General features: G+C 42.5%; 1 protein-coding gene across 1 annotated transcript in view; it reads left to right on the forward strand.

The window, feature by feature from the left end:
• The window catches only part of slco1c1 (solute carrier organic anion transporter family, member 1C1), a 126743-nt gene that overhangs the window by 14183 nt on the left and 90848 nt on the right, over positions 1-21712 (forward strand). The window contains exon 3 of the mRNA XM_034169374.1: positions 17920-18092. Coding sequence (XP_034025265.1) covers positions 17997-18092 — 96 coding nt within the window. The 5' untranslated portion in view covers positions 17920-17996. The remainder of the gene's footprint in view (positions 1-17919; positions 18093-21712) is intronic.

Below are 21712 nucleotides of genomic sequence, written 5' to 3' on the forward strand. Positions count from 1 at the left end.
CATGCGTGAGTTTTTTCATGCGTGTCGGTGACGTCATTTCCCTGTGGTTCAGCCCTCTCGGCTGAATTCCTTTGTTTCACACGCTGCTCGAGATGGTGCGCGTTGCTTTATCAAAATTTTTTCTGGACCTGTGAGGAATATCCGAGTGGACACTATTCGAGAAATTTAGCTGGTTTTCGGTGAAAAGTTTAACGGCTGATGAGAGATTATGGGGTGTTTCTGTCGCTGTAAGGACTTCCCACGGAGCGGGACGTCGCGCAGCGCTTCCAGGCGCCATCGTCGGCCTGTTTCGACCTGAAAACATCCTAATTTAAGACTTAATTCACCCAGGACGTCGTGAGAGAACAGAGAAGATTCAGAAGAGGCCGGCATGAGGACTTTATGCGGACATTCCACTGTTTAAGGACATTTTGTAATGAAAGACGTGCGCGCAAATTCGCCGAGTCGTTTCCGTGACGACTCGCCGAATCTGTGTGCGCCGCGACAGGAAAAACACCTCCGTGTTGAAAACCATTTGTAAAATTCAGGCGGCTTTTGATGGCTTTCAACAAGTGAGTAACTGAGAAATTGTTTAACAGCTTGGGCATGTTCCAACTTGCCCGTTAAGGTTTCCAACGGAGGTGTTTTTCCTGTCGCGACCCCCCGCGGTCGGGTCCGGCCCGACATGCGACTCTGCCCGCACGTTCTTTCATTACAAAATGTCCGTTAACAATGGAATGTCCGAATAAACTCCTCATGCCGACTTCTTCTGAAAGTTCTCTGTTCTCTGACGACTTACTGGGTCAACAGAGCCTGAAATGTGGAAGTTTTCAACTTGAAACGGCGAGACGCTGCTGCCTCGAAGCGCAGATGGCCGTCAGGCGCCGTGGGCCATCCTTAAAGCGACACTACCGGACCAAAATCTCTCATCAGCCATTAAAATTTTTACCGAAAACCAGCTGAATTTATTGAATGGTGTCCACTCAGTTGTGCCTTACAGTTTTTGAAAAAATTTTTATCAAACAAAGCAGCAGTCTCTGAGCCATTCCTAAACAATGAAAAAATCGACGAGAGGGTGGGCCACTCCTCACTCAAAGACTGCCCACAGGCGAATGACGTAACCGACAGGCGTGAAAAAACTCTCGCATGCCCATGAGGGTTCAAGCATGTCTGATGTAATCACACGTGATTCAAATCCATATGGTTTTTGAAAAAAATAATAAGGTCGGATACTTTTCTAACAGACCTCGTATATTGAGAAATATGTTTTCAAATTCGGAATATGCTAAATTCGCATCTTGCCTATTGTAAATGGGATTCCAATCCTGTAAAAGTAAATCATTTTTTAAGGCAGTGATAGCTTCTTCAGATTGCAGGCGCTTGCAATATTGTTTTTTCTCAGTACATTTTTTATTAAACTTCAAATCAGTTACTATAAAAATTGGTAAATGGTCACTAATATCATTCATTAATAAGCCACTTAGTGTTTTGGTATCTATCATTTTTAAATATATTATCAGTGAGAGTAGCTGAATGTGAAGTGATTCTTGAAGGCCTAGTAATTTTTGGATATAGATTTAGACTGTACATAGTGTTAATAAAACCCTCAGTTACTATATGCTGATGCGGGTTTAAGAGATCAATGTTTATATCTCCACAAACAAATACTCGCTTATTACCCATCTGTGAAAACAATTTCTCTGTCCAATTTTGAAATTCTTCAATTTTAGAGCCAGGAGCTCTATATACAACCCCTGGCAAAAATTATGGAATCACCGGCCTCGGAGGATGTTCATTCAGTTGTTTAATTTTGTAGAAAAAAAGCAGATCACAGACATGACACAAAACTAAAGTCATTTCAAATGGCAACTTTCTGGCTTTAAGAAACACTATAAGATTGTGGCAGTCAGTAACGGTTACTTTTTTAGACCAGGCAGAGGAAAAAAATATGGAATCACTCAATTCTGAGGAAAAAATTATAGAATCACCCTGTAAATTTTCATCCCCAAAACTAACACTTGCATCATATCAGATCTGCTCGTTAGTCTGCATCTAAAAAGGAGTGAACACACCTTGGAGAGCTGTTGCACCAAGTGGACTGACATGAATCATGGCTCCAACACGAGAGATGTCAATTGAAACAAAGGAGAGGATTATCAAACTCTTAAAAGAGAGTAAATCATCACGCAATGTTGCAAAAGATGTTCATTGTTCACAGTCAGCTGTGTCTAAACTCTGGACCAAATACAAACAACATGGGAAGGTTGTTAAAGGCAAACATACTGGTAGACCAAGGAAGACATCAAAGCGTCAAGACAGAAAACTTAAAGCAATATGTCTCAAAAATCGAAAAATGTACAACAAAACAAATGAGGAACGAATGGGAGGAAACTGGAGTCAACGTCTGTGACCGAACTGTAAGAAACCGCTTAAAGGAAATGGGATTTACATACAGAAAAGCTAAACGAAAGGCATCATTAACACCAAAACAGAAAAAAACAAGGTTACAATGGGCTAAGGAAAAGCAATTGTGGACTGTGGATGACTGGATGAAAGTCATATTCAGTGATGAATCTCGAATCTGCATTGGGCAAGGTGATGATGCTGGAACTTTTGTTTGGTGCCTTTCCAATGAGATTTATAAAGATGACTGCCTGAAGAGAACATGTAAATTTCCACAGTCATTGATGATATGGGGCTGCATGTCAGGTAAAGGCACTGGGGAGATGGCTGTCATTACATCATCAATAAATGCACAAGTTTATGTTGATATTTTGGACAATTGGGGATGATGAAATCATTTTTCAAGATGATAATGCATCTTGCCATAGAGCAAAAACTGCAAAAAACATTCCTTGCAAAAAGACACATAGGGTCAATGTCATGGCATAGGGTCAGTGTCAATGAGCAGATCTGATTTGATGCAGGTGTTAATTTGGGGGATGAAAATTTACAGGGTGATTCCATAATTTTTTCCTCAGAATTGAGTGATTCCATATTTTTTTCCTCTGCTTGGTCTAAAAAAGTAACCGTTACTGACTGCCACAATCTTTTTTTCTTGATTTCTTACAGTGTTTCTTAAAGCCAGAAAGTTGCCATTTGAAATAACTTTAGTTTTGTGTCATGTCTGTGATCTGCTTTTTTTCTACAAAATTAAACAACTGAATGAACATCCTCTGAGGCCGGTGATTCCATAATTTTTGCCAGGGGTTGTATGTAGCTAATAATTATATTTTTGTGTTTTTCCATACCTATTTCAATTGTGATGGATTCCAAAAGATTTTCCACAGCCGCAGTCATTCGATCTTTAATTTTGTAGTTAATCCTTTTGTCAACATACAAAGCCACTCCTCCTCCTCTATTTCATCTATTCAGATGATTAAATTCATAACCCTCCAGCTCATAGTTTGTGTCATCACCCTCTGTAAGCCATGTTTCTGTTATGGCAGTTATACTGAATGGTTGACAGAATTGTTTTAAATAGTCTTTGATACTCCCAAAATGTTTGTACAGACTCCTGCTATTAAAGTGGATTATTGACAATTTCCCATCACTTGAAATGCAGTTATTGTATTGTTCCTCTGTGTAATACTGACAGTTACTATCTATGAAGGAATAGAAATGATTGTCCGGATCTATCTCATATTCCAGATCCTGTATATGATGCTCAGTGTACTTAAAAGGTTGTAATTCCACATTCTCATAACCATGTATGATCTCAGTTATACTATTACTTTTCAGAAGCACCGATGACTGGTCTGTATGTTTGTCAGTCATTTTGAAAGCTGGTTGCGTTCACTTACCATGTTTTAGACATATTTTGCCAATTCCTCCATGCTTCTGATCAGCAACACTTTGGCTTCTTCTGGGCACCCATTCAGTTTGATGAATACTTTACAGTTTGTAGTCCATGTGTTTTGAATTTTTTGTTGTTTTCTCAAGTATCTTGCCTTTTTTGCTATATCTGCGTTGTGTTTAGTGAGATGTTCATTTATGTAAACATAGTAGAGAAGCTTGAATCTTTGACTGGACTGGGTTGCTTGACGCGAGGACGTTTCACTTCAAATCGCAGACGCTTCCTCAGCTAAAATTCTTGCTCTGGAAGTCTGACTTCTGTCTGACTCTTGTAGAGAAGAATAAAACAGAAGCCAACAAAAGCTGGAGTTTTAAACCTAACCAGACTCCTCCTACTGAGAGGCAGACTGCTATAGGCTAGTGACTAAACAATATCTCTAATTAGCAACTATTGTGCTGTAGTTAGCACACCTAATGGCAGGACAGCTGTCCCTCTAATGATGGGATGGATGCCTTTCTGATGGCTCCCTTGATGACGTGAATGACTCATTACCATGAACAAAAGACTGAAACTCCTTTGACCTGAGTACCCCATTGTAAACAGGAGATAAAGTGTGTCTCAGACCGCCTCCCCGGTTAAGACTGGGTTTCAAAGCAATTCACAAACCCAGCCTTAACCGGGGAGGGGGCGAAACGTCCTCGCGTCAAGCAATCCAGTCCAGTCGAAGATTCAAGCTTCTCTACTATGGAAACCACCTGGACAACTGAGAGCCTACACAGAAACATTTATGTAAACATTGGATCCTTTAAGTTTATATCCTTGTTTGAGCAGAGTTGTTTTGTCTTTCCTGTTGACAAACCTGAATGAATGAATGAATGAATGAATTTATTCGGCACACACTCATGATGACTGTAGGTTTGTCGGTAGAATTCTTTCTGGGTACCGCATGACATGCTTCAATACTGTTTATATCCAGATCAATCCCCTTAGTTTATAAAAAAGCAGCAACTTGTTGCTCTGTGGAGTGTTCGTCTTGTTCATCGGGCTCCCCCCTGTTACCAGAGACTGCTGCCCGAGCATACGATCTGGGTCTGATGTAGAGCCCAGATACAACAACATCGTTCATTCGCGTGTACTGCTCCATCTCATTCACCCTTGTTTTCAACGACGCGATCCGTTTGTCCTTCTGCTCAGTAAGGCCTCTCAGGTCCTTAACTTCCTTCACTAGTGCCAGTATCTACTTCTGCTGAGTTTTTACGGCACAAACCTCCTCCGTGAGAGTATCCAGAACCTTCTTAATATCCTCCAGATCCTCCGTCACGGGTGCTTTCTTTGGCCCCATTCTTACCATCTTATTTAACAGCTGTTTGTTGTGCAACAGCTGTTAGCTTTTAGTTGTTAGCCGAAACCAGGCTGGCTTACCCTAGCCTGTGATGTCCCGGCTTCTTTGCGGGGCCGACAGGCCGAATGCTTATGTTAATTGCGGCCGTGACGAGTAGTGGGCCCGGGTGGTGTCTCCGGCGGTGGAGAGCTGGTGACCATCTCCGACGAGCCGCGGTCCCGCTGGGCCTCGGCGAGCCGCAAACTGATGGCAGCCTCCCTCTAGCCGCGGTCCCGGTTGGGCCTCCGGCGTGCTGCGGGGCTGATGGCGGCCTCCCTCGAGCTGCGGCCGAGCTGGGCCTCCGGCGAACTGCGCGCTGATGGTGTCCACTGACACGCCTGGTCCTTTGGCGGACCGTGGACTCTGATCGAAGTTGTACAACGGTACGGCCGTCTACCCAGATGCCGACTGATCTATAATATACACACACACACACGTAAAATGCCTGACGTACGCACTGCTGGCTTGTGCGTTCTAGACTCAACGTGCATCCACCTTCAGGTCCCAACCAGGCACAGAAAGAATCACTCCAGTCGATTAGGTACTGAGAATGGAGTGTGTGCGCAGCATTTCCACATTTTCTCCATGCCGTCTGAGCCAGCCCAGTCTCACACTTTCTTCATGCCCCATCACGAAAAGCGCCCGATTTTCGTGGCACTTTTTTTTTCTTTTTTTTTTGCTATTCAGAATCCTCCCCCTTCTCCTAATGTGTCTCCCCATGGTATGGCCAGTTGTACCTCCATTCAAGCAGACCCTGGGAAAGAAAAAAGTCCATAACTTAATTCAAATTCCTCTAATGACGATTAATTTCGTATATGGTAACACTTCACAGAGCTGCTTTCCTCTAAACATTTTTCCAGAAGTTCATAATCAGTTTAACGGCAGAAAACCTATTTTCTGTTCCAGAACAGTAAGTCACATTTTCTCAGCAATCCAGTAATCCATTAAAAACAGCAACACTTGATCTTGCGACAAAATGATGTGGAGCAGGAACGTACTTGTATAAGTCTGCTACTGAGAAGCAGCTGCTTGAAGTGATCTTATTGTATTAACGTTAAATTGAATTTCTTTCTGATGTAATAAACTTCAAAGCAGCTGATAGGATTCAAAGTAAAGCTGAAAAATGTCATACTTCTTTGTTGGAGAAGTAGCATGACATGAATCAAAAACACATTCAAGCCAGTCATACTGTACTCATGAGCTTCAGAAAGATATGTGAGCATTTTAAATTAGCGCATGCTTCAAAGTAGGGTCAATATGTTTCAAATGAATGAGTCTTTGAACATTCTGTTCCTTTTACACACAGTGACCAAACCACAGCTGGCATGTCTATTGTGGTTAGTGCATAATGCCAGTTGAGTTTTATAGCTCCATGGATGTTGGAGAATTTGAAGCAGAAATTTACCCTGGAGGCTGTTTGTTCAGAATTGGCAGACAAAAGAACAAATACATATCCTCCAGTTTGTTAGCACCATAACTCTGAAGCAATAAATGCTGTCATGTTATCAGTCTCCAGATTAAAAGGGTGTATAAAGCCTCATTGATGGTGGTGGCCTGTCCACAGTGTACCCTGTGTTTTGTGCAGTGACCACTGGCATAGGGTTCAGGAAAATAAGACGGGTAGATGGATAAAGCCTCATTTATGCTCCATTTACAGAGTATCCATAAAGTATTCGCAGGGCTTCACTTTTTCCACATTTTGTGTCACAGCCTTATTCCAAAATGGATGAAATAATTTTTTCCCCAGATTCCACACACAATACCCCATAATGACAATGTGAAACAAGTTTTTTTTTTTAGATGTTTGCAAATTTATTTAAAAAAAAACAACAAAAAACAAAACTAAGAAATCGCATGTACATAAGTATTCACAGTCTTTGCCATGAAGTTCAAAATTGCAACTGTTTCCACTGATCATCCTTGAGATGTTTCTGCAACTTAATTGGAGTCCACTTGGGGTAAATTTAGTTTATTGGACATGTTTTGGAAAGACACACACCTGTCTGCATATAATGTCCCACAGTTGACAGTGCATGTCAGAGCACAAACCAAGCATGAAGTCAAAGGAATTGTCTGTAGACCTCCAAGACAGAATCTGTGGAAGGGTACAGAAACATTTCTGCTGCTTTGAAGAGCCCAGTGAGCACAGTGGCCTCCATTATTTCAGCCTTCCAACTGAAATTTTTTTTTTGAGTCAAGATGGCGCCTGTGTGTGGGCTCGCCACTGCTCGGCTGCTTTTATGTCAGTTTTTGGCATTGATTTTCACATCGTATGCCTTTTTGTTAGTCCTCGTATCCAGTAACTGTGCCTATGCTGTCCGGACTTATGATCGCAGCTCTCTTTTTAACATCAAAGAGTCTATGGAACGCTGCTTTAATGACAGTGACAGCTACAAACAAACTTTCCCCCCACCATTTGTGTGCGCGCCCACTTCCCCGGAATACCTGCTGCTGTTACGAGTCCCAGGCAATCCCAGGAAGAACTCGAGGAGGAGGAGAGGGCGCATGGCCGGCAGGCAGTGCGTAATCAAACGGGTCATGTGGTCAGCCGGTTTCTCCCGCTTGGACCGAGGCTACCGGTGGTTGCAAATGGTTCCTCTTCAGCGGGACGCGAATGAAATCGCTGCGTCACAGCCAACGCTCCCTCAGAACACCGGTATGGAGTCTCTGCGATGCTGGCGACGAGATGGAACGGCTCCGTGGCATTCGTGCTCTCAGATGTCTGCCCAGCTTTCATCTTGGCCTCAGGCCCCACCACCACCACCAACAAAAACAACGGAGAAACAGCTGATCCGCCGGTACAGCCGGGGACCACGTGACCGCGAGAGCTGGCTGCGACCAATCACGCTCTGCCCAACTGACGCGAAGGGGATGACATTATCAAGTCGGATTGGTCTATTGAATGCGCGCTCGATAGCAAACAAAGCTTTTTCTCTCAACGAGCTCTTTACCAGGGAGAGCTTGGACTTCATGTTCCTCACAGAGACGTGGCAGAAGGACGGAGAATTTTTTTACTTAAACGAACTGTGCCCTGTCGGCTGCTGCGCTCTTGGGAAGCCCCGCCTCTCTCGTAGAGGTGGAGGTCTTGCTGCTGTGTATCAGGACAGATACACATGCAGAGTGACTGACACTGAACACTTCTCTTCTTTTGAGTCACAAGTAATAAAGGTTGGCTCTTTAAACTCTTTTTACTGTATCTTAATCTATCGCCCTCCTGGCCCTGCAGGGGTTTTTCTACATGAGTTCAACAGTTTTTTATCTTCTCTTATAAAATTAGAAAGAGTTTTAGTTCTTGGAGATTTTAACCTACACATTGATGATACTACGTCCAACCCAACACTGGAACTTTTATATATGATTGAAACTTTTGATTTTAAACAACATGTATCAGGCCCCACCCACTCGAAGGGTCATACTCTGGACTTGGTGTTTTCTCTTGACCTACACGTCACAAATATGCATGTGGAAGACGTCCACCTGAGTGACCACAGCTGTATTTTTTTTCAGGTTGATGTTCCCCCTGAGCCTAGGCCTGTCTCTAAAAGGGCAGAAAGGAGGATCATTACACAAACTACAGCTGACAGATTTTGTGCCTTATTTCATCCCAGTGCTTTTAATGACTGTACGGATGTCAGTGATCTTATGCATCATTTTAACTCTCACTGTGCCACATTATTGGACTTGGTGGCCCCTTTCAAAACAAATAATGTCTGTGAGAAGTCATGTCCATGGATAAATAGCAGTATCTTGGAGTTAAGAAGACTGTCGGAAAACGGAGCGCTTGTGGAAATCCACGCACCTTGAGGTCCATAGGTTACATCTCAGGGACCTTATTTCCATGTTAAATGATGCATTAAGAGAGGCAAGATCTAAATATTTCCATCGCCTGATAATGTCCAATAAGGGAAATCCGAAGGTGCTTTTTAACACAATTAACTCTCTCGTGTCCCATGCTGCCTCTGCAACCTCTTGAGTTTTGTAAAGCAGATGGCACTGACCTCTTGGAGTTCTTTGTTGATAAGGTCAGACACATAAAAAATGCATTTACTGACCCCTTGTGGTCTGGCCCAGTCCGGCCTGAACTGCCACTACAGGTCTGGTCGTCTTTCAATCGAGTGTCACTAGAAGACATTGCAGCAGTTGCAACTAAAATGAACCTGACCTCATGCCCATTTGATGTCCTTCCCTCCAAGCTTTTTTTAGATACTTTTGACTCAATCGGGCCATGGGTCATGAAAATGTTCAACATGTCCCTGTCATCCCGTCTCTTTCCGAGCTCATTTAAACATGCTGTGGTGGAACCAAGACTCAAAAAGCCTAACTTGGACCAGTCTGAGCTTAAGAATTTCCGGCCAATATCGAAGCTCCCCTTTCTAGCAAAAATACTGGAAAAAGTGGTCGCAAAACAACTAACGTCTTTCCTTGAGATGCACAACATCTATGACACTTTTCAGTCAGGCTTTCGGAAACACCACTCCACCGAGACCGCACTACTGAGAGTGTCTAGTGATATCGTGATGGCCGCTGACGCAGGAAGATGCACGGTCCTAGTCCTGTTAGACCTGTCCGCAGCCTTTGACACCGTTGACCATAGCATTATGGTCAACCGGCTGCGCGATCTGGTAGGGTTGTCAGGGTCCGTGCTGAAGTGGTTTGCCTCATACTTGGAGGAGAGGACCTTTAGTGTGTTGGCTGGCCATAAACTATCGAAAACAGCTGCTTTACAGTATGGTGTCCCGCAAGGTTCTGTTTTGGGGCCACTGCTGTTTCAATTGTATGTCCTTCCCTTCGGCCACTTGATTCAGGACTTCAGGGATATTTCCTACCACCTGTTTGCGGACGACTTACAACTGTACTGTTCCTTTAAGATTTCAGAAGTCCACAAATTGAACTCTTTATTTGACTGCCTGTCACAGGTGAAGAAGTGGCTTAATGGAAACCGTCTGCAACTGAACTCTGAAAAAACTGAGACACTTATTGTTGCCCCTGACAATGCTATTCCTGTTATCAGGAGCCTCCTTGGTGACTTGGGCTTAACGGCAACAACAAGCCTTAGAAACCTTGGCGTTATTTTTGATGAAGGAATGTCTCTTGCTCAGCACGCAAGCAAGCTTGTGAAGAATTGCTTCTTTCACCTGCGAAATATCGCCAAACTTAAGCAATTGATGTCACAGAAAGAATTAGAGGAAATCATCCATGCCTTTGTCTCCACGCGGTTGGACTATTGCAACAGCCTGTTCACTTGCCTGGGTAAGAAGGAGATAAATCGGTTGCAGTATCGGTTGTCCAGAACTCTGCTGCGAGGCTTCTGACCCACATCACGCCTATCTTGGAATCCCTCCACTGGCTCCCTGTTGCCTCCAGAATTCATTTTAAAATCTTGGTTTTGACTTTCAGAGCACTACATGGTCAGGCTCCTGATTACATTGCTGACTTGATTCAGCCTTACACCTCAGCCCGCAGCCTCAGATCTTTAGGTCAGAACCTGTTGATGGTTCCTCGAACCTCCTTTAAAACTCGAGGAGACCGATCTTTTAAAGCCGTAGCGCCTCGTCTCTGGAACAAACTCCCTCTGTCCCTGCGATCCCTGGACTCTGTTGAGATGTTCAAAAAGCAACTAAAGACTCTACTTTTTAAACAGGCTTTTCATGGCCAATAATCTTTTAGTACTGAGTGTTTTACTGTATATTTTTATTGTTTTACCTTGTAAAGCGCTTTGTGACCCCTGTCTGTGAAAAGCGCTATATAAATAAAGTTTACTTACTTACTTACTTATCCATAAATGGAAGAAGTTTGGATCCACCAGGTCTCTTCCTAGAACTGGACACCCCATTAAACTGAGCAATCGAAGGAGTCGGGCCTTTGTCCGGGAGGTGAACAAGAAATTGATGGTCACTCTGAGCTCCAGCATTCCTCTGTGGAGAGAGGAGAACCTTCCAGAAGGACACCCATCTCTGCAGAAATCCACAAATCAGGCCTGTATGGTAGAGTGGCCAGATGGAAGCCACTCCTTAGTAAAAGGCACATGGCAGCCTGCCTGCAGTTTGCCAAATGGCACCTGAAGGACTCTCAGACCAAAGAGCAATGAGCTAAACTTTCCAAAGACAGGTGTACCAAGCTTGTGTGGCATCATATTCAAGAAGACCTGAGGCTGTTGCAGCCAAATGTGCATCAACAAAGTACTGAGCAGGGTCTGAATTCTTATGTACGTAATTTTCCAAAAAACGTTTTTCATGTTGTCGTTATGGGGTGTTTTGAGTGCAATTTTGGGTGGGGGGTGAATTTACTCCATTTTGGAATAAGGCTGTAACATAAGAAAATGTGGAAAAAGTGAAGCACTGTGAATACTGGATACACTGTATGTATGTAAATCGAGAAACGTAACCATCACTGTCAACATAAGTCATAAGTCCATTACATTAGAATGAATCTTCAGCAATAAATCCACTAGAGGGCACTGTAGAGGTTCAGAGGTTTCCAACAACATCAAACATTGCAATGGTCAAAGAGGTTGTATTAATGTATCTTTTGCAGCAGAGACAAAAACGTAGACAACGGTGTAAACTGAGATGGTCTGTGAGGCCATTAGTGATGGTAATTTACAGCAAGATTATACATGAAAGTCTAATCAAAAATTATTACTAAATTATTACCATTGCTAAATGTCTAGATTGCATCCTTATGCTGAGGGTTATAGCTAATATTGAACTATTGGCTACACCTCCCACCTGACATCTCTTGGTCCTGCTGTATTTCCTCCTCATCTGTAATATTTCAGAAAATGGACACAAATAAATATGGGCCAGTTGAAAGCAGAGAGGGGACAGAAGTCTCCAGCTGTATCCATATTTAAATTGAGCATAAAAAACTAGACTTAATGAGGACAAACTGTTTGACACTTCAAGTCAACCAAAAAAATAAAAAATAAATAAACAATAATAATGCCGCTGGTCAGTGATTAAAAATTTTAATCGGATGAATTCCATCATTAATCGTGATTAATCACATTGTTATATGCAAAATCCAAAAATTAATTCAAAAGTAGTGCATAGCAAAATTTTATTTTAAATGTTGTGCCATATGAACGAAAGTGCCATAACGTTTGTTCTGCAAACACTTAACAACGGCATTTTGTTTATGCAGTTGCAGTTAAATAAAAATAAATTATGGTTACCCAGTGATGTCCAGTCGTCCCCAGTGAGAGCAAGAGCGGGTGCACGTTGTAAAGTTGTGGCTTTTGCAGTCCTCTCCTTTTTCGTGCTTTGTGAGGAAATCTCATACGTCATTTGTTGCGATTGCATTTGCAAGCTTCTTTTGCCTTTGTTTATTTATAGTTTTCTACACGCTGCATCTAACGCGCCGCAGTGTGATTTGTTGAATGATTTACTGGTATCAGCTGTGTGTGCTGCATTTACATGATATTTAAGACTCAAAGTACTCCGCTAATAAGAAAATGCTGCTCTGCAGTGGCTGCAAATAGCTGCTAACACTACGTGCAGCTCATCAAGTTGAGTAAAGAAGTGAACAGTGCGATTGTTTGCTTCAGGACTGCTTTTTTGCATTTACGCAATATCTCTAAAATCAGAAAGGTCTTGTCTCAGAGTGATGCTGAAAAACTAATTCATGCATTTATTTCCTCTAGGCTGGACTATTGTAATTCATTATTATCAGGTTGTCCTAAAAGTTCCCTAAAAAGCCTTCAATTAATTCAAAATGCTGCAGCTAGAGTACTGACGGGGACTAGAAGGAGAGAGCATATCTCACCCATATTGGCCTTTCTTCATTGGCTTCCTGTTAATTCTAGAATAGAATTTAAAATTCTTCTTCTTACTTATAAGGTTTTGAATAATCAGGTCCCATCTTATCTTAGGGACCTCGTAGTACCATATCACCCCAATAGAGCGCTTCGCTCTCAGACTGCAGGCTTACTTGTAGTTCCTAGGGTTTGTAAGAGTAGAATGGGAGGCAGAGCCTTCAGCTTTCAGGCTCCTCTCCTGTGGAACCAGCTCCCAATTCAGATCAGGGAGACAGACACCCTCTCTACTTTTAAGATTAGGCTTAAAACTTTCCTTTTTGCTAAAGCTTATAGTTAGGGCTGGATCAGGTGACCCTGAACCATCCCTTAGTTATGCTGCTATAGACGTAGACTGCTGGGGGGTTCCCATGATGCACTGTTTCTTTCTCTTTTTGCTCTGTATGCACCACTCTGCATTTAATCATTAGTGATCGATCTCTGCTCCCCTCCACAGCATGTCTTTTTCCTGGTTCTCTCCCTCAGCCCCAACCAGTCCCAGCAGAAGACTGCCCCTCCCTGAGCCTGGTTCTGCTGGAGGTTTCTTCCTGTTAAAAGGGAGTTTTTCCTTCCCACTGTAGCCAAGTGCTTGCTCACAGAGGGTCGTTTTGACCGTTGGGGTTTTACATAATTATTGTATGGCCTTGCCTTACAATATAAAGCGCCTTGGGGCAACTGTTTGTTGTGATTTGGCGCTATATAAAAAAAATTGATTGATTGATTGATTCAGCGCACCACATCAGAGCGCAGCTCGTCTGAATGATTGTAATGAGATGTTAAATTGTCATAAACATACATTTACAGCTGCAAACAAGAAGGAAAGAACACGCAACTGTTTTACCAAGCCCTTATAAAATAGACATGACACATAATTACTTTTTTAGACGGCTCCAAATGCTTTCTTCAGCTCATTCAGCGTGTACGAGAACAGCTGCAGCTGGAGCAGTCTTCTGTGACTCAGGAAGCGATTAGAGCCATTTTAAACAGCCAACTTGCAGAAAAAATGATTAGTCCGCTACGAAAATAATTATTTTATATATGCAGCATCCAGCGCACAATGCGTGGCAGCCAGTGGAACAAAGCACGGCTTCCAGCTGTGTTCCCAGCTGGATGCTGTTAACGTACGATTAAAAAAAAAATTGGCATTAATTAATTAGCGCGTTAACAAGCATAGCACTAAATAATAATAATTGTCTAACCATGTGGTGCATACTGCCACCTGCTGTTTGGCTCGAAGTTTCCAGAAGGATGATGGAAATTAGGAGCAGGTGTGGCTGTCAGAGAGAGAGAGAGAGAGAGAGAGAGAGAGAGAGAGAGAGAGAGAGAGAGAGAGAGAGAGAGACACTGTTTATGCACATAAATGCACCAATACAGAGAAAAAAACTGTTAATGTTTTTAATGCTTCACAGCAGTTATGTTTGAAACCTCAGGTACTGCTGTCACACCTCTGCACAAAGGAAAGGATTTTGTCTGAATGAAGGCAAAACAGTCTCCGTGTCCTTTTCTCTGTTTGAACATACATATGTGTGGTTTTTAAAGTTACATGTATCTTGAAATTCCGGAAGTGTATTGCATTCACTGGATGAAAAAAATTAGACCGCTGATCACATAATTACGAGATCAGGATCTTGTAATTATGGGAAAAGATCTCATAATTATGAGATGAGGATATCATAATTATGAGAAAACATCTCATAATTACGAGATCAAGACCTCATGATTATGAGAAAACATCTTTTCTTGTAATTATGAGATCAGGTGTCTAATTTGCAGTGGTGGGCACAGCTAACCAAAACGTTAGCTTCGATAACCACTAATCCACTAACTGAAAAGTTAACTTTTATAACACTTAACCAATAAACCGCAAAAAAAAAAAAAAAAAAAAAATAGCGGAAGTTACGGCTAACCTTTAGTACTGATTTGATACACTGTCAGCGACTGATAAACCAGTTCCGAGTTTAAGCATCGCTGAGGCTTCTGAGTAAAATCAAAAGTGATCAAAAACCCTAAACGAACAATGAGCCAGAGCTTCTGTCTTTATGCACACTGCCTGCCACTGCTGCCCACCCTCCACACACACACACACAAAAAAGTGAAATTTACTTTCCAAATACTACAACACAGACAGTGGGCAGGAGACATGCAACGCAAAGCACTTTTTTTTTCATATGACATATTAGTTCAGATGAAAATCAGCACCTCCAAATCCGAGGCCATGGTTCTCGACCGGAAAAACGTGCTTTGCCCTCTTCAGATCGGTGGAGTGTTCTTGCCTCAAGTAGAGGAGTTTAAGTATCTCGGGGTCTTGTTCACGAGTGAGGGACGGATGGAGCGTGAGATTGACAGACGGATCGGTGCAGCGTCTGCAGTGATGCGGTCACTGTATCGGACCGTCGTGGTGAAGAGAGAGCTGAGCAGGGGGCAAAGCTCTTGATTTACCGATCGATCTACGTTCCGACCCTCACCTATGGTCATGAGATTTGGCTCATGACCGAAAGAACAAGATCGCGAGTACAAGTGGCCGAGATGAGTTTCCTCCGCAGGGTGGCTGGGTGCTCCCTTAGAGATAGGGTGAGGAGCTCGGTCACTCGGGAGGAGCTCGGAGTCGAGCCGCTGCTCCTCCACATTGAAAGGAGCCAGTTGAGGTGGCTCGGGCATCTTTTCCGGATGCCCCCTGGACGCCTCGCGGGAGAGGTGTTCCGGGCACGTCCCATTGGGAGGAGGCCCCGGGGAAGACCCAGGACACGCTGGAGGGACTACGTTTCTTGGCTCGCTCGGGAACGCCTCGGGGTTCCCCCGGAGGAGCTGGGGGAGGTGTGTGTGGATTTACTATGGTTTACTATGTTATCGGTCTAAAAGTTATCGGACAAAAATGTATCGGAAGAACGATAATGGTTTTAAAGTTATCTAAAAAGATAATCCGATAATGAAAACATTATCTTAGATAATTATCTGTTATCGGATTATCTGACCTGTGCCCACCACTATATATATATATATATATATATATATATATATATATATATATATATATATATATAATATGGGTTGATTTTGTGTTTGTGGATCTTGTGGTTTATTTTTGGGAAGTTGTGTGATCCACACAGGTGTATATAATCAACTGGCGGGTGTATATAATAATTAAAAAAGCCTCAAACAGAAACCTTTGGCTCGTTTTTCCTACATCATTTTTTTTTCAACCATGCACGCACATGCAGAACTGCTGCTGCGTGCTTAATGACACACAGGTGAACTGCAGCTTGATGCACGGATGTGCACACTGGCTGGTCTTTTTTTTTGGACCGCAACTAAAAAGTTCTCAACATCAAAGCACATCCTGCTGCTGCACTCAGCCCACAAAGATGGAACCAGACACCAGGAAGAGCTCAGACAAACATCAATGTCTGCAGCAGCAGGCTGATAACGGCATTCCCTCACATGACCACTGATAAAATAATTTTACGTCTCCAAAAACTTGAAATCCTTCATGGTCGTCATCAATCATGATTTAATTTCTCACAATATCGCTTTCGTATGGAAGCGTATTGCATTCACTGGATAAAAAAAAAATTTGACCGCTGATCTCATAATTACAAGAAAAGATCTCATAATTATGATAAAAGATCTTGTAATTACGAGCTCAGGGTCTCGTAATTATGAGAAAAGATCAGGTGTCTAAATTGTTTTACTTCCGTACTTCCAGTCCCTCAGGAAAGAAGTGGGCTGAGCTTAGCCAGTGATAACACACTGCAATCAAACAAAGTGTGGATTTTCCCCTGAAGTGGTCCCGGATGAATGTCCAGGGAGGACGATGGAGCGTCTTCTATCTTTCACTCACACAGCCCCACCGGCCACTGAGGGACAAAGCGGGGCTCATTCCCAGCTGGGTGCATGCCAGTCTGTGGGCCCCGTGTCCTGCCTCGCTGGAAGAGTTTCATTCATCCAGGAATAGTTTAGGGAGGAATCCACACTTTGAGTGCGCCATGGTGTGTAATCACAGTGCAGTGTCGGAGGTTACAAATTAGCCGATTTTTGATTATGACTCGGGAATTCTCACGCTTGTCTTTACGGAGGGACTGGAAGTACGGAAGCACATTGTACAGAGGTTGTTGTACACACACACACACACACACACACACACACACACACACACACACACACACACACACACACACACACACACACACACACACACACACACACACAATAAATAAAAAAAAAAGAGCCTGATCTCGTAATTACAAGATCCTGATGTCGTAATTATGAGATCTTTTCTCATAATTACGAGATCTTTTCTCAGAATTATGAGATCTTTTCTTGTAATTACGACATCAGCGGTCAAATATTTTTTTTTTTATCCAGTGAATGCAATACGCTTCCCGTACTTTCAATCTTCGGTATCAAGAGGTGACATGAAGTTTGAAGTCATCTTCCCGTGCATTTTCTCACCGCACCTGCTTGGAGTCTGGAGTTTTCTGCCTACCGGTCTGTGTGCACATGTGCGGGAAAGGCGGAAGTAAACAACAACAACAACAGTGATCCCTTCTATGGTATTGCATTCTAAAACAAAGAATCAAACTGCTTTGAATCGTTCCGAAATAAAAAGTCTCACTCTTGAATCATATGGTAGTCTACACATCTAGATATGTATCAATGTTTGATAACTGAGAGACGCACACCCCCAGCTTTAACAAAGTGTGACAACATCCACAGCGTACGCTTCACTTGGTGTTTGCACCTGTGACACTGTACATAAAAACGCGTCTCTGATTATTTTATGTGTTTGATTTTGAAACATGGGGCACAAGTGTTATTGCAATATTGATTTTTTTTTTAAGCTATGACTTAAGGTTGCTGGCACATACACAGCAATTTGTCTTTTTGCATTGCATGTTGTCTGCTGTCTGTTGCAGGCATGTTTTTGTGCTGAGGATGAGAAGTGGGTCACATGCTTGAATTATCCATTTGCAGGGTTGCATGCATCAGTTCCAAGAAATTTCATTACGTGGGAGACTTGTGCCGAGGAGAGACAGAGCAATTTCTGGAGGATGGAAGAGCGCGCTGAGCAAGACTGCACGCAGGACAATGGACTCAGCGATGCTGCATCCAGAGAGGCGCGTGCTTCTTCTGGCTCCAGCCTGAAGGTACTCGGATTAACACGCATTAAAGAGTACCCGCTGACATTTCAGTGGCATGCTGCGTTTTGTGTGTGTGTGTTGGAGTAGAGTCACATGCTTGAATTAGTGTGTGAAGATGTGTGTGAGCGAGTGAGTGCAATGATAATGAAATTAAAACAACCCAATAACATCCAAACTGTTGTGACGATTTCTTACTGGGCGATATGGCAAAAAAAATCCATGAATGTATATTTTAAACATCTGGCAGTATATCAGTATTTGAAATCCATTTAAAATGCTCCTCATTCCACAGTTTGAAATGATGGAACTCCAGTCTGGGTTCAAGTGGACTGTGATACAGTTCAATAGTAGTGAAAATGCAAACGGAACCACTGGACTAAATATCCAAACCACATGAAATATTCCTAGGCTTCCAGGCATGTACCCTGTAACATGCATTGAGAGTGAAGAGATGGATGAATGTTGGTCCTGTCTGGTCAACACGATAACTCAAACTGTGAATGTCATTATCTTCTAACTTGCCAAACTAAAATGGCATGCAGTGCATCCAGAAACTATTCACAGCGTTTCACTTTTTCCACATTTTATGTTACAGCCTTATTCCAAAATGAATGAAATTCAGTTTTTTCCTCAAAATTCCACACACAATACCCCATAACGACAATGCTTTAAAAGATTTTTCGAGATTTTTGAAAATTTGTTAAAAATAAGAAAACAAAGAAACCACATGTATATCAGTATTCACAGCCTTTGCCATGAAGCTCAGAATTGAACTAAAGTGTATCCTGTTTCCACTGATCATCCTTGAGATGTTTCCTCAGCTTAATTGGAGTCCACCTGGGAGAAATTCAGTTCATTGGACATGATTTGGAAAGACACACACCTGTCTACATATAAGGTCCCACAGTTGACAGTGCATGTCAGATAAGAAACCAAGCATGAAGTCAAAGGAATTGTCTGTAGACCTCTGAGACAGGATTGTCTTGAGGCACAAATCTGGGGAAGGTACAGAAACACTTCTACTGCTTTGAAGGTCCCAATGAGCACAGTGGCCTCCATCATAAATGGAAGAAGTTCAGATTCGCCGGGACTCTTCCTAGAGCTGGCCGCCCATCTAAACTGAGTGACTGGGGGAGAAAGGCCTTAGTCAGGGAGGTGACCAAGAACATGATGGTCACTCTGTCAGAGCTTTAGCATTCTTCTGTGGAGAGAGGAGAACCTTCCAGAAGGACAATCATCTCTGCAGCAGTCCAACTTTCAGGCGTGTATGGTAGAGTGGCCAGACAGAATCCACTCCCTAGTAAAAGGCACATGGCAGTCCACCTGGAGTTTGCCTAAAGGCACCTGAAGGACTCTCAGACCATGAAAAACAAAATTCTCTCCAGAGTGCTCTTGACCTTAGACTGGGGCGACAGTTCATCTTTCAGCAGGATAATGACTGTAATCACAGAGGCAAGATATCAAAGGCGTGACTTCAGGACAACTCTGTGAATGTTCTTGAGTGGCACAGCTGGACCCCAAACGTGAATCTGATTGAACATCTCTGGAGAGATCTGAAAATGGCTGTGCACTGACGCTCCCCATCCAACCTGATGGAGCTTGAGAGGTGCTGCAAAGAGGAATGGACAAAACTGCCTAAAGATAGATGCACCAAGCTTGTAGCATCATATTCAAGAAGACCTGAGGTTGTAATTGCTGCCAGACTTCTGACCCTGGTCTTAGACCTTTGACCTTGTCATAACTTGTGTTGCAAGAATGCGATAGACATTGTGGACAGACAGACAGACATGGCCATTTCAACAGTCTCCTTGTGCTTCACAGTAAGCCTTAAAAAACAAACCTCACAACAGGTTTACGGAAGAATGCAGACTTTGATGCATCACATCAACTAGACTTGTGGAAAGGTTCCCCTGCTATAGTTAGTAAGGCACAGCAACTACTCTATTTCTTGAAGATTCTTAGGAAAAAGAACCTGCAAGAGAGGTTGCTGGTGTCTCAGCTCCTGCTGCTCCATGGAAAGTGTCCTGATGTAATGTATCTCTGGCTGCTCAGCAGCAAATCGGAGAGCCCTTCAGAGACTCTTCCAAGAAGATCAATAAGGTATTCTGATTTTATAGTTTACGGGATACATACACACACACACATACATACATACGTATACATATATATATATATATATATATATATATATATATATATATATATATATATATATATACAGCTTCATGATGAAGTGGTATAGAGTAGGGTTTTATTAAAAACAAGACCTGAAAGTTCAGCTACAATTTGGCAGAAGGTACATTTGACATGCAAACCTAGATTTGATGTTTTGGTGAAAGAAAACCCTCCTCTGTATAACTGGGGATACAAAATGATGCAAAACATGCACTATGCACAATTTCTCCAATCACAGCCACAGAAGCCTATAACTTCTTCTGGGTTGTCTGGGTGTCTTGATGTCTTTCCTCACTCTTCTGCTTCTTGCACAGTCAGTTTTTGAGAACTGTCTACTCCATGCAGATTTACCATAGAGTGCCATATTGTTTGTATTTCTTTGTAATTGATGTAAATAAAGTCCAAAACATATTCAATGGCAGCTTTACCATCAGAGAGCCTCGTCCAAAACTACCACAAACGACTCCAAGCTGTCAGTGATGTTAAAAGGGGCAATACACAGTATTAAGAACAGGGGTATGTAAACTTTGGATCAGGGTCATTTGGGTAGTTCTCTTGTCATTTTGATTTAAAAAGAGGAAACACAGTTGTTGGACAATATATGGCTTCACCCAACCACTAACCATGAGTGAAAAAAAAGTTTTTGTGTTGTCATTCATATTCTCTTAAAAATAGCCAAAAAAAGCAAAAATTCTGCCAGGGTATGTAAACGTTTGAGCACAACTGTAAGTGTAAAGATGATTGAATATATCAGAGCAGTAAATTGATCAGTCCGTGTGAATGTGCATTAACTCACATGTGTGGCTATTCCACGAGCGGCAGCTGATCCACAACATGAATTCTGCCTTCCAGAACAGCTCTTTATATAATCATTTGAATTATCTACCTGTTGCCACATGTACATGAGGACTGGATTGCCATTCCTATACTCATATTGTTATATTTAATAAAAAATAATAAGCGCACGCTGGAGCTTCTGCTGTCGCTGCGTTCAAGTACCGTCAGAAATTACACAACTTTTTTGTTGTTTCAAATTCAGCAGTTGCTTGTGGCAAAATAATGAATTGTATCCACACAAAAGATTAATTCTTCCGTATATAAGGTGCCTGAGCCCATTGAAGCTGACCCCACACCCAGATAAAAAAAATCCAAGCCAACAGGCTGAGATGCCCTGTAATTTCCGACGGTACATGAATGCAGTAGCACTCACAAACTGGCTTCTGCACTGTGTGAAAACATTCAGCTGGTCGAACGAACTCAAACTAAACAGTAACGTTACAAAAAGTAAACAATTAAAAAATGTCAAGAACGACAGCAAAACGAAACACGGACGAATTGAGGATTTCGTTGCCCTTCGTTCAAATTTTTCAACAGTTTAAAAATCCTGATGAAGTGCCAGCTGCAAGAACGAATATGTGCGAAGGTTAAATGATGCCAACCAAAGTCCAGAT

This window comes from Thalassophryne amazonica, chromosome 4 (assembly GCF_902500255.1).
Source record: "Thalassophryne amazonica chromosome 4, fThaAma1.1, whole genome shotgun sequence".
NCBI lineage: Eukaryota > Metazoa > Chordata > Actinopteri > Batrachoidiformes > Batrachoididae > Thalassophryne > Thalassophryne amazonica.